This window comes from Dendrobates tinctorius, unplaced genomic scaffold (genome assembly GCF_039654945.1).
Source record: "Dendrobates tinctorius isolate UK_male_01 unplaced genomic scaffold, ASM3965494v1 ptg000016l, whole genome shotgun sequence".
Lineage (NCBI taxonomy): Eukaryota > Metazoa > Chordata > Amphibia > Anura > Dendrobatidae > Dendrobates > Dendrobates tinctorius.
Window position 1 is genome coordinate 43,970,531 of NW_027361684.1, and position 13,991 is coordinate 43,984,521.

The 13,991-nt window shown below is 46.5% G+C and overlaps 1 protein-coding gene across 1 annotated transcript in view; it reads right to left on the reverse strand.

Annotated features, from left to right (window-relative positions):
* The window catches only part of LOC141080518 (septin-5-like), a 143,211-nt gene extending 130,733 nt beyond the window's left edge, over nt 1-12,478 (reverse strand). The window contains exon 1 of the mRNA XM_073565767.1: nt 12,216-12,478. Within this exon, the coding sequence (XP_073421868.1) occupies nt 12,216-12,218 (3 nt within the window). The 5' untranslated portion in view covers nt 12,219-12,478. The remainder of the gene's footprint in view (nt 1-12,215) is intronic.
* Nucleotides 12,479-13,991: the final 1,513 nt, after the last annotated feature.

The following is a 13,991-nucleotide window of genomic DNA, read 5'->3' on the forward strand; positions in this document are numbered from 1 at the left end:
AAAAAAGAAAACAGAGAGAGAGAAAGAAAGGAGAGCGAGAGAGAAAGAAAGAACAGAGAGAGGAAGAACAGAGAGAGAAGAAAGGACAGAGTGAAAAAGAAGAAAGAACAGAGAGAAAGAAAGAGGGGAAAGAAAGAACAGAGAGGGAAAGAAAGAGGGGAAAGAAAGAAAAGAAAGCGAAAGAAAGAACAGAGAGAGAGAAAGAAAGGGGAAAGAAAGAACAGAGAAAGAAAGAGGGGAAAGAAAGAACTGAGAAAACAAAAGAAAGAAAAAGAGAGAAAAAACACAGAGAGAAAGAAAGAGGGGATGGAAAAAGGAACAGAGAGAAAGGAAGAACAGAGAGAGAGAAAGAAAGAGTGGAAAGAAAGAACAGAGAGGGAGAGAGAGAAAGAAAGGGGAAAGAAAGAACAGAGAAAGAAAAAAAAGAAAGAAAGAAAGAAAGAGGGGAAAGAAAGAACAGAGAGAGAAAGAAAGAGGGGACAGAAAAAAAGAACAAAGGGAGATCGAAAGAAAGAGGGGAAAGAAAGAAAGAACAGAGAGAGAAAGAAAGAGGGGAAAGAAAAAAGAAAGAAAGAAGAGAGAGAAAGAAAGAAGTAAAGAAAGAAAGAGAAAGAACCGAGAGAAAGAAAGAAAGAGAGGGGAAAAATAGAAAGAAAGACAGAAAGAAATAGGGGAAAGAAAGAACAGAGTGAAAACAGAAAGAAAGAACAGAGTAAGAGAAAAAAGAACAGATTGAGAAAGAAAGATGGGAAAGAGAACAGAAAGTGAAAGAAAGAGGGGACAGAAAAAAGAACAGAGGAAGAGCGAAAGAAAGAGGGGAAAGAAAGAAAGAACAGAGAGAGAATGAAAGGGGAAAGAAAGAATAGAGAGAGAAAGAGAAAGAAAGAAAGAATAGAGAGCGAGAAAGAGAAAGAAAGAAAGAGAAAAAAGAAAGAAAGAACAGAGAGAGAAAGAAATAAAGAGGGGAAAGAAAGAACAGAATAGAGAGAAAGAAAGAGGGGAAAGAAAGAGAAGAGAGAGAGAAAGAAAGAGGAAAAAAGAAAGAAAGGAAGAAAGAAAGAAAGAAAGAACAGAGAGAGAAAGAAAGAAAGAACAGAGAGATAGAGAGAAAGAAAGAGGGGAAAGAAAGAACAGAGAGAGACAGAGAAAGAACAGAGAGATAAAGAAAGAAGTAAAGAAAGAACAAAAGGGAAAGAACAGAGAGAAAGAAAGAAAGAAAGGAAAGAAAGAACATGGAGAGAAAGAAAAAAGAAAGATTAGAGAGAGAAAGAACAGAGAGAGAAAGAAAGAACAGAGAGAGAGAAAGAACAGAGAAAGAAATTAACAGAGAGCGAGAGAAAGAAATAAAGAAAGATTCTATAAAGATACTATAGCAGCCCGACTCCCATTGTAATGCCCACTTGAGCCTCCCGATGCAGGACATATCATGATTCACTCACATGGCCGGCATCCCCGATTCCAAGGCGATCCCGCTGTCAGAGGAGGACATGGTGATGGATCTGAAGCATTCCCTGAAGTGCCTCCATGGTTCCGTCACAATCTCCTCATTTCTGGTCAGCTTCCAGCACATCACTTCCGGTGGAACGTCATGTGCGAGTTTCAAAGTGCTCCTCAGTGCTGCGCCGTGTACTCCTGTGTCCGCGGGAAAAGCCTGCTTTGTATGCCTTGTATACACTTGGCTCCGCTCCGTACACCTCGTACACGCATGGCAATGCACCGTACACTTCATACACACACGGCTCTGCTCCATACACTTCGTACACACACGGCTCTACTCCTTACACCTTGCATACGCACGGCTCTGCTCCGTACACACACGGCTCTGCTCCGTACACTTCATACACGCTCGGCTCCGCTCCGTACACCTCGTACACACATGGCTCTGCTCCGTACACCCCATACACACACGGCTCCGCTCACCTCATACAGACGCGGCTCCGCTCCGTACACCTCATACACATGTGGCTCTGCTCCGTACACCTCGTACACACACGGCTCCACTCCATACACCTCGTACACACACAGCTCTGCTACATCCACACTGTAAACCCCTCCTGACCCCACACAGAAACTTCACCTCATCCAGCACAATGACAACCAGCACAGCAGAGTACAGACACGGAGGCCCCTGATCATGTGACCCCTGACTCCTCCCTTCCTGTGACATCATCACAGGTCCTGTGCTCATAGAAAAGAACAGCCTAGGACATCATTAGAGGCTGCGGGGGGTCTCTGGGAAGGTGAGGATGGGGTCGGTGCACGGCGGCTCAGTGCAGTGCGGGAAAAACAGAGTCCCGGGCAGGACGCAGGTGGTGGTGGGGGTCAAAAATGGGACTGTCCCGCGAGAATCGGGATGGTTGGGAGCTAAGTAATTAATAATAGTAATCAGTATTTATAAGCCTAAATCAGGACTGGGTAAAAAATACAGAAGTGGTGACATGTTTCTATGATACTTTTCCTCTGTTCCACTTCTGATTTTGGCTTACAAATACTGATGTCAAATAATGACCAAACACTTCTGTGTGAACATGGCCTAAAAGAGATGATCAGTACCTTTATAAGACCATTCTACATATTCATCAGGATAAGGAAGCTGTGACCTATCCTGATTAGAGTTGAGCGAAACGGGTCGAAAAATTTCAAAAGTCACCGACTTTTGGCAAAGTCGGGTTTCATGAAACGAAACCCGACCCTAGGATGAGGTCGGCAACGAGGTCGGCGACTTACGCGCCAAAGTCGCGTTTCAAAAGTTTGTTTTGCGCTCTTTTTCAGCCAATCAGGATCCACGGACACTGTGGGCAACGTGATGACATAGGCAGGGGTCACCACCATCTTTCAGAAGGGCATGCAAGTGATTGGCTTGCTTTGGTGGGCGTCACAGGGGTTATAAAAGGGCGTGCACGCCGACCGCCATCTTACTTCTGCCGATCTTAGCATAGGGAGAGGTTGCTGATTCTGTAGGGAGAGCGTTAGGCAGGGAAGAAGAAAAAAAAACTGCTTCTGCTGCTAGCGATTTTGCCTGTGCAACACACCAGTCACTGTGTGTGCAGTGCAAGGGGAGGCTATATTGTGGTGGATCAGCGGTGTTGGTTGTTAGGCTGCCTTCTAAGGCTTCCTGACAGCTGCATTGCTGTTTCCCCACTGCTCTGCAAACTGCTTTTTTAAAAGCAATCCCAATTTTTTTTTTTGTCCTGCTGAGGTACTGAGCGTGCATTTATTCACACCATACAGCGGTGTACGCTCCTCACATAGTACCGTGTAACGGCTGTTATCACAGCCACAGTGAAGCTATCTGTGTGTCACTGTGGAATGATAAGTGGAGGACTTGTTCCGTTCTTACAGACCTACACTCTAGGGAGATTCCTATTCTGCCCAATTCTACAATTCACTTTTTTCACACCTGTGCCATCGAGCCTGTGACATAGCGCTCTGATATTCAGTGGGCCTCACACAATCCAAAAGTGTCCAGTGTCCACAAGTGTCTGCAGAAATTCAAAATCTCCCTTATCCTGTAGTCACTTTTTTCACACCTGTGCCATCGAGCCTGTGACATAGCGCTCTGATATTCAGTGGGCCTCACACAATCCAAAAGTGTCCAGTGTCTACAAGTGTCTGCAGAAATTCAAAATCTCCCTTATCCTGTAGTCACTTTTTTCACACCTGTGCCATCGAGCCTGTGACATAGCGCTCTGATATTCAGAGGGCCTCACACAATCCAAAAGTGTCCAGTGTCCACAAGTGTCTGCAGAAATTCAAAATCTCCCTTATCCTGTAGTCATTTTTTTCACACCTGTGCCATCGAGCCTGTGACATAGCGCTCTGATATTCAGTGGGCCTCACACAATCCAAGAGTGTCCAGTGTCCACAAGTGTCTGCAGAAATTCAAAATCTCCCTTATCCTGTAGTCACTTTTTTCACACCTGCTGCATCGAGCCTGTGACATAGCGCTCTGATATTCAGTGGGCCTCACACAATCCAAGTGTCCAGTGTCCACAAGTGTCTGCAGAAATTCAAAATCTCCCTTATCCTGTAGTCACTTTTTTCACACCTGTGCCATCGAGCCTGTGACATAGCGCTCTGATATTCAGTGGGCCTCAAACAATCCAAGTGTCCAGTGTCCACAAGTGTCTGCAGAAATTCAAAATCTCCCTTATCCTGTAGTCACTTTTTTCACACCTGTGCCATCGAGCCTGTGACATAGCGCTCTGATATTCAGTGGGCCTCACACAATCCAAGTGTCCAGTGTCCACAAGTGTCTGCAGAAATTCAAAATCTCCCTTATCCTGTAGTCACTTTTTTCACACCTGTTGCATCGAGCCTGTGACATAGCGCTCTGATATTCAGTGGGCCTCACACAATCCAAGTGTCCAGTGTCCACAAGTGTCTGCAGAAATTCAAAATCTCCCTTATCCTGTAGTCACTTTTTTCACACCTGTTGCATCGAGCCTGTGACATAGCGCTCTGATATTCAGTGGGCCTCACACAATCCAAGTGTCCAGTGTCCACAAGTGTCTGCAGAAATTCAAAATCTCCCTTATCCTGTAGTCACTTTTTTCACACCTGTTGCATGGAGCCTGTGACATAGCGCTCTGATATTCAGTGGGCCTCACACAATCCAAGTGTCCAGTGTCCACAAGTGTCTGCAGAAAATCTAAATCTCCCCTGTCCTATAGACACCTTGTACCTTGTTTTACATTACTATATAGTTTGTTGGATTTTGTCTACATTTCTACCAAAAATGAGGAAGGCTGGTGGAAGAGGCCGTGGAATTGGGCGGGGGTTGGCAGCTGGTAATGATGGTGTTGGTGGTGGATCTGATGGTAGCGGCAAAAGCAAAATAGGACCGAATGCAGGAGGTGTTGAGCCTGCAGCATGGTCTGGCTCCATAAGGCTTCGAAGGCTTAGTTTTCTAGGAGTTGGCAAACTGCTTTTAACGCCAGAGCATCAGGAAAAAGTTTTCTCTTACATTGCTGACTCAGCCTCCAGCTCTATCGCCTCCTCTTCTGAAGTTGTAAAAAGTAAAAGCACTGAGTCGTCATTGGAGGCTCATGTTCATGAACCACACCTTTCCTTGTGTCCTTCACCCCAACCAAGATTGAAGGATGACGCAGGCCATACTACTGATTACTCCATGGAGCTGTTTTCACATACCATGCCTGGATTATCAAGTGAAATGGTGAATTACCCAGGCCAGATGAATCTGACATGGAGTGCACTGATGCACAGCCGCTGATAGATGATTCTGCTGGTACATTCACTCAGAGCGCTACATTGTCCTCGCAGTGTACAGAGACAGATTCTGACCCTGATGAGACTCAGGTGCCCCTTCCCGCACACTATACCACCATACACGGTGACACAGAGGAAGGTGCACATGACATTGAAGAGGAGGTGATGGATGACCCAGTTGTTGACCCAGATTGGCATCCATTGGGGGAAGAGGGTGCTGCTTCCAATAGCTCAGATGAGGAGCATCCACAGCAGACATCGACATCGCAACAGCTGTTATCTGGCAGGCCCGGAGCACTCCAAAGACAGGTTACAAAAATCAAAAGAGTTGCTGGACACCTTGTCCAGAGGGTCAAAACATCACAGCGTGCTAGGCCGCAAAATGTCTGCCAAAGTAGGAAGAGTGCAGTGTGGCACTTTTTTGAACAAAATCCTCATGATCAGGCCAAGGTTATCTGTAAGAAGTGCGCAAAGACCTTTAGCCGAGGGAAAAATCTGAAAAATTTGAATACCAGTTGCATGCTTAGACATTTAACCAGCATGCACTTGCAAGCGTGGACTCAACACCAAACCTCAAGTGCCACATGTGCAACTGATCACAAAGAAGGTAGTCAGCAACACTACATTGTTTCCCCCACTGTAAGCCCACCGGTTAGCCCAGCAGCAAATGTTGAGATGTCGTTGCAAGGCCACAGCAGTCAGGGAATCCCACTGTTATATCAACGAAAGACTGAATCTAGGCCATCAGAAAGAACACCAACTCCATCACCATCATCAACCCTCTCTCAGCCCGCCCTGTCCACCGCTACTTCCACCATATGCAGCTCTCAAGTCCAGCTCACCCTCCCAGACACTATGAGTAGGTCAAGAAAGTACTCAGTCTCTCATCCGCGTACACTGGGTTTGAACGCCCACATTGCCAAACTAATCTCGTTTGAGATGATGCCCTATCGGTTGGTGGAAAGCGCAGCTTTCCGCGAACTCATGGCCTATGCAGTACCACGCTATGACCTACCCAGTCGCCACTTCTTCTCTCGCAAAGCCATCCCAGCCCTCCACCATCATGTGAAAGACCGCATTGTCCATGCACTCAAGCAGTCAGTGAGTGGAAAGGTGCACCTCACAACTGATGCATGGTCCAGTCGGCAAGGCCAGGGCCGTTACGTGTCCATCACTGCGCACTGGGTTAATGTGGTGGATGCAGGGTCCACAGGGGACAGCGGTGGTGGGACAGTGCTGCCTAGCCCACGGTATAGGAAACAGTTGGCTGTAGGCGTTCCACCCTCCTCCTCCTCCAGAAGCGAAAGCTCGTCCACAGAGCGCAGTCGTACAAGCACTCCATCTGCAGCTGCCACTGTTGCACACGAGGTGTCCCCCTATCGAGCAGCTAGTGGAAAGCGTCAGCAGGCTGTGTTGCAGATGATGTGTTTGGGCGACAGACAAACCACCGAGGTGCTGGCCGAGTACTTGAAGCGACAAACTGAGTCATGGCTGGGCAGTGTACATCTTGAGGCAGGCAAGGTAGTTAGTGATAATGGCCGTAATTTTGTGGCAGTCATAGCCCTTTCAAAACTCAGCCACATACCTTGCTTGGCTCACACCTTGAACCTGGTGGTGCAGTGCTTCCTCAAAAATTATCCGGAGTTAACAGCCCTGCTCCAGAAGGTGCGAAGACTGTGCGCGCACATCCGCCGGTCGCCTGTACACTCCGTTCGTATGCAGAAGCTGCAGCGATTGCTCCACCTTCCCAACCACCGCCTCATTATCGACATTGCAACAAGGTGGAACTCCACCCTGCACATGGTGGAGCTGCTGTGCGAGCAGAGGCAGGCAATAATGCATTTGTGGGAGGATACACGGCCAGGCACTTTGAGAGCAGACATGGAGTTGACAGGTGTGCAGTGGTCGAAGCTGAAAGACCTCTGTAAAGTCCTTCAGTGTTTTGAGGAATGCACACGGCTGGTAAGCGCAGACGACGCCATCCTAAGCATGAGCATCCCACTTATGCGTCTGCTCATGCAAACTTTGACGCACCTTAAGGAGCAGGCGTCTGCAGCCAATGTTGACGAGGAGGAAGAGGTGGAGGGAATCCTTGATGACATTCAGCCATTGTCTACTCAGGGACCTCTCCTGGACGAGGTGGAGGAAGAAGAGGAGGAGAAGGATGATGATGGGGATGATTACTTAGGGGAGGAGGATGCATCTCGTGGGGCAAGTGAAAATGTTGGCGTGGCAAGGTCTGATACAGGGTTTGTGCGTGACTGGAGGGATGTGGATTTGCCAGAAAGTGCTCCTCCAACCAGCACTCGCAGTGCATCATTGACACCGGGAACATTGGCCCACATGTCAGATTATGCCTTGCGGATCCTAAAAAGGGACCCCCGCATTGCCAAAATGATGAACGATGACGACTACTGGTTGGCCAGCATCCTGGATCCACGCTATAAAGGCAAATTACAAAACATCATGCCACAGGATAACCTTGACCTAATATTGGCTAATAAACAAGCAACTCTGTTAAATCGGTTGCTTGAGGCATTCCCAGCACACAGCAGCGGTGATGGTTCTCACACGAGCCGTACGGGCCGGGGGCAGCTTGGCAGAGGTGTTCATGGTGCACACAGCAGAAGTGGCGTTGGAGACAGGGGTTTCATGACAATGTTGTGGACTGATTTTTCAAGTACCGCTCACACAACTGGTAATACAGCATCGATGGAAAGTGACAGGAGACAGCAGTTGTCAACTATGGTTACAAACTACTTTTCCTCCCATATCGATGTTCTCCCACACAGGTCATTCCCCTTTGACTATTGGGCCGCTAAACTGGACACCTGGCCTGAATTGGCACAATATGCCTTACAGGAGCTCGCTTGCCCAGCTGCAAGTGTGCTATCGGAAAGAGTCTTCAGTGCAGCTGGATCAATCCTGACAGAAAAAAGGACCCGTCTGTCAACCCAAAATGTGGATGATCTAACCTTCATTAAAATGAACCATGCATGGGTTTCCAAGGATTTTGTCCCACCTTCCCCTGATGACACATAGGATGACAGAAAAATGGCTTGCTTTGGTCCACCTCTTCCTGGGACTTGACCTATTTCGCCTTTTGCATCAGCTGAATGTCCAACATCAACATATGCCACTTTCTAAAACTCCCTAACTGTGCTACCTCCCCCCCCATGGCCGGGGTCACCACCTAGCGCACGACACCATGCGAGTGCCATTGCCCTGGACAAGTGGGTAGGCTGACTCTTGGGCACGGGCACTGGCACAGGGTCCCTCATAGTGCAATCAAGTGTCTCTGATGGTGGTGGTGCACACCCGCCATCAGACACACCGCCGTACTATGAGGGGCCCAGTGCCAGTACCGACGCCCACGAGTGGGCCCCCCTTGCTTGGGCAGGGCCCCAGCATTTGCAATCTTTACCTCTCCCTGCTCCTCCGCTGTGTAGTCTGGGCCGTCAAATCCATACTGTGCCTGACACCGTCTGAGCCTGCCTCCTGATGTATAGACATATATTTTGAATGTGTACACTATCCATACATGTTATCCTGGGATACGGTACCATTTCTCACCTTTGTGCAATCACGTGCAAGCCATACTGGGCCTAACACCGTCTGAGCCTGCCTCCTGATGTATAGACATATCTTTTTAATGTGTACGCTATCCATACATGTTATCCGGGGATACGGTACCCTTTCTCACCTTTGTGCAATCACGTGCAAGCCATACTGGGCCTAACACCGTCTGAGCCTGCCTCCTGATGTATAGACATATATTTTGAATGTGTACGCTATCCATACATGTTATCCTGGGATATGGTACCCTTTCTCACCTTTGTGCAATCACATGCAAGCCATACTGGGCCTAACACTGTCTGAGCCTGCCTCCTGATGTATAGACATATCTTTTGAATGTGTACGCTATCCATACATGTTATCCAGGGATACGGTACCCTTTCTCACCTTTGTGCAATCACGTGCAAGCCATACTGGGCCTAACACCGTCTGAGCCTGCCTCCTGATGTATAGACATATATTTTGAATGTGTACACTATCCATACATGTTATCCTGGGATACGGTACCCTTTCTCACCTTTGTGCAATCACGTGCAAGCCATACTGGGCCTAACACCGTCTGAGCCTGCCTCCTGATGTATAGACATATCTTTTGAATGTGTACGCTATCCATACATGTTATCCGGGGATACGGTACCCTTTCTCACCTTTGTGCAATCACGTGTAATCCATACTGGGCCTGAGAACGGCTGGCGAGCTGTTAAGCAAGCTACTGCACCTGTGGTTTGCACACGTAAGTTTTTCATTTTTTCAGGAATGACGGTTAGGCCTAATTCCGGAACTGCGGTTGACCTGCACTTACTGGGAAATCATCGTTCGCGGGTAATAATTGTAATCAGTGATCCCCATCACTAACGTCGTTCAGCGGGTTATCTGCACCTGTAAGCGACAAACGCTGGCCTTTTCAGTGTAGCGCACATGCAGCCACGGACATGTAAGGGCATGACACACCAGTTATTGGCCAATCTCATGTGCCAGAGCCTCACGTGTCCCTCTAGTAAGCCGGAGTCGGACCGCGGGGCATGACGGAGTCTTGTTCGTTAACGGAATTAAGCTTGCAATGTGTGCATCTGTTCTGTAGCTGGCATGGTTGAGGTTTCCCAGGTGGAGTCGAATTTAACCGTAGGCTCCATTCCTGGTGGTGTCCTTCTGGACATTCCTTTAAGGTTCAGCTTTGCAACCATACTGCCCACGTAAAACAAACACTTTGCCTTCATGAACGCTGTTTGGAGGGTCATGACTCGTGGGAATAACGCCGCCCAATCAGTTAACCTGCTAGAGAGATCCTTTGCTGCTCCCAAGCATGACATCACACTCCCTAGGAGGAAGGTAATGCCACTGTGGCGACCGTACTCCTGGGGGCGACACAAGTGCACTGATGCCCAGCCACTGCTCGCTCCTGCTTGCTCAGGATCACAGCACTTGCAAGGTTGAAATACTGTGCAGTGAGATGGAAGATGGGGATGACGAGGAGTCCAGACTAGTACAGGGATTCCCTAGCGAGGAGACTTATTTGATTGTTTTCAATGTTGGGACAGCAATTTTTGGGGAGCACTATACTCTGGAGAATGATAGATGGGGCCCACCATACACTGGAACATTCCAAAGGTGGACATCAGACACTGGAGCAGCATTTACAGGGCCCATTATACACTAGAGCATTAGAAATGGGGCCCATTATGTTTGGAGCATTATTTGGGCCCATAAGACAGTGGAGCTTCATCCATGGGGACCAACATATACTGTAGCATTATGTGGAGCTCATCATATACTGTTTCAAACATTATATGGGACCAATGATTCTGTAAGGAGAAATAGATGGGCCTCGTCATGAGATGTAAAAAGTGAAGTATTTTTCATTGTACTATACCGCTATTTCTCTGCCGTATCGGAGCATGATGAGTTGTGGTATGTGTTAAAGGGGCGCTCTTTCGCCCAGGGCACATGAAAACCTGGAGCCAGCCCTACCCCCCCACAACTTTAGCCAAATAACCCCCATTTTTCAGTGCGTAACTTGTATTATGAAGTTAATTAAGGTTGACAAGCTTAAGTAAGAAGAATTGATGCTTTTGGCATTCAAATGGGCACTGTAGGTGTGTTTCCTGTCCTCCTCTCACTGCCGACTTTTATTCCCCATTGACTTACATTGGGTTTCGTGTTTCGGGACGCCGCCGACTTTTCCCTATAATCGGCTGATCTTGCTCGACCCGACTTTTGGAAAAGTCGGGTTTCACGAAACGAAACTCGACCCTAAAAAAACAAAAGTCGCTCAACTCTAATCCTGATGATTCATTGATCAGTGTGAAGGAAAGCCTTGCTACAACTCTGCAGGATGGTAGCACCCATTGCAGTGCTCTCCAGGATGCAGTACAAAACTGTATTGCACATAGTTAGCTTTAAAGTTGGGATGTATTTTAGGCTGGGTTCACACTTGCGTACCGGGGTTCTGTGGATGGCTGCGTACTTCCTCCCTGAAGCTCTGTCCACTTCCGCACTTCCGTTTAGGTCCGCCAACTTCTGCACGCGTCCTGCGTACCTATCTTTAACACTGGGTAAGCAGGACATGCAGATGTGTCGTTTTGACTTCACGGGAACACAACAACAAAACGACGCGTCCGCATACATCCACATGTCCTGCGTACACAATGTTAATGATAGGTACGCAGGACGCCTACAGAAGTAGGCGGACCTAAACGGATGTGCGGAAGTGGGCGGAACGTCAAGGAGGAAGTACGCAGCCGTCCACAGAGAGCCCTGGTACGCAAGTGTGAACCCAGCCTTAGATAAGGGTAACTGACTGTTCTGCTTTCTAGGAGGTGATGAAAATATCTTGCCTTGCTGCTGTTCTAGCTTTTTTCATGTTGCCTTACCTGCATTTTTTATATGCATACATGTATACTTATAGTAATGCATGCAACTTCCTTTACAATATATGTGTGTTGACCCCAAATTATAATACTGCACATTCATTAATAAGGCCATTTATTGATTTTTTTTTCTTTTCGTGTTTTTTTTTTTGCAGCAATGAACCGACTTTATCTGAACCCAGTAGTGAAATGCAGATCTCTGCAGCATCTATGATTACAGACTGAATGTTCTGTGTTTTCTGTATGTCCGTTATGTCCGTAACCTCGTTAGCACTGGCGAAGTCATGAGAAAATACTTTTAATGTATTTCGCGTATTGACATAATCCGTAGAATCATTCTCAGGATCAATAACAGTAACATGTACAGAATAAACTCTCTGACAACCCTGCACAGTGGCTGGAAACCTCCACACAAACCTCCACATAATCTGCCAGTTCAATGCAGACTAAATAGGCCTCATTATACATAATCCCACCAGGATTTTATAATAATCTCCCCCTGTAGCTCTGGCAAGAGAAGAAAAAAACAGAAGACGTCCTTACCATTTGCTGCAGTGTGAGACTCCTCTCTCTCTTCTTCTATCAGCCCTTCAATTCCTATCCCAGAGTACGTCACAGTGCCAAGTGTGTTATTCTACCCCCTGTGCCCTGATTCCTCTTCCCTGGGCATGATATACACCTTACAGGGTGCATTCCAGCAAAACACTAAAGTGAGTTTGTGCTCGTCCCTCTGGCTATTCTCTGCATCCATGGAAGACTCTGACTTGCCTATGCATACCTCTACTTGGACTGATTAGAAGGGGGCTGGGAGGGATGGTAGCTCCTTAGATTGCTGAGTCTATTGCTTGGCTCTGGGTCACTGACAGCTGCTTTATTCCGCCTGGTTCTATCTTTCATGCTCTCCTTATATCCATCTCTCTCCTGTATTTATTTCTACCTTTCATGAAATATTGCAGATTAGGCATCACACTGCCTTATAAAGTGATGTAAAACCATGATACTAATATTATAATACCGCACTTCATTGTCTTCACTATCAGAGGATTTATTTATTATACTTTGCTTATATAGCACCATTAATTCTACAGCACTTTACAGACATCATCATTGCTGTCCCCATTGTGGCTCACAATCTAGAATCCCAATCAGTATGTCAAAACAACAGTGCTAACTACTGAGACACCGTGATGCCTAGGTCTATGGGGGAGAAATATATACTTTAAGGATATGTGCACACATTCAGAATTGCCGCGGATATTTCCACGGCAATTTCGCAACTCCATGCCGTGGGAAATACACATGCGGAATCGGCATATGTATTCCCGCTAAAAACTAGCGTTTTGCAAGCGTAATTAGCTTGCAGAATGCTATAGTTTTCCAAGCGATCTGTTGCATCGCTTGGAAAACTGATTGACAGGTTGGTCACACTTGTCAATAGTCCAGTCAAAATACGGTTTGACCCGGAACAAATTCCAAGAAAGCGTTTGATGATTTTTTTTTATTACTATTATATGTGGGGAACAACATATTAAAAGTTTTTTCAAAAATTGATCACCACAAAGGTCCTAACTATGACGTCATAAGACGATGACAGCCATCGCACTAAAAATAATGAATATTTCCCTATTTCAAAGCTGTAGCTTTAGGTTACAGAAGAGTTTGCATTTTGTATACTATATATTTTCATATAACAATTTTTATACAAAGTTTTATACTAACTACATGGACAGGCGAAGTCATGACGTCATCAATGACGTCATGCCATATATGTACATTTCTAGAAATTATAGAATTAATACACAGTGCAGTTTAAGACCTACTTCATCACTGAATAATATAAAACAAAACCATATGGAACCAATTAATATATACCCCAATGGAGTCACATACTTTGTAGTATTGACTCAAGGGGAATTGAGGATGGACACTCCTGCATAGCATGTTACACAAAGAAAAGGAAGTACAAGTCCAATATAATGAGAAAAATATCAAATTTATTAGACATATAATAGTACTGACATAACCACATAATTACAACAAAAGGATCAGGAACTATGAGCTGCTTTAGTCCTAAAGATAAAATGTAAAGTGCATAGTGCTTATGGTGGATATGGGCAATATATCAGGGAATCAAAAGTAAACGGAGGTCACAACCAGGTGCGCATCCTGTGAAGAAACCCCCCTTATCCCACGCAATAGTGCTTACCCATAATGAATTCCACCAGGACTTATGCAGCGCCGCCACCGACGCGCGTTTCGCCTCTTTTTCAAGATGCGGTCACCTTGAAAAAGAGGCGAAACGCGCGTCCGCGACGGCGC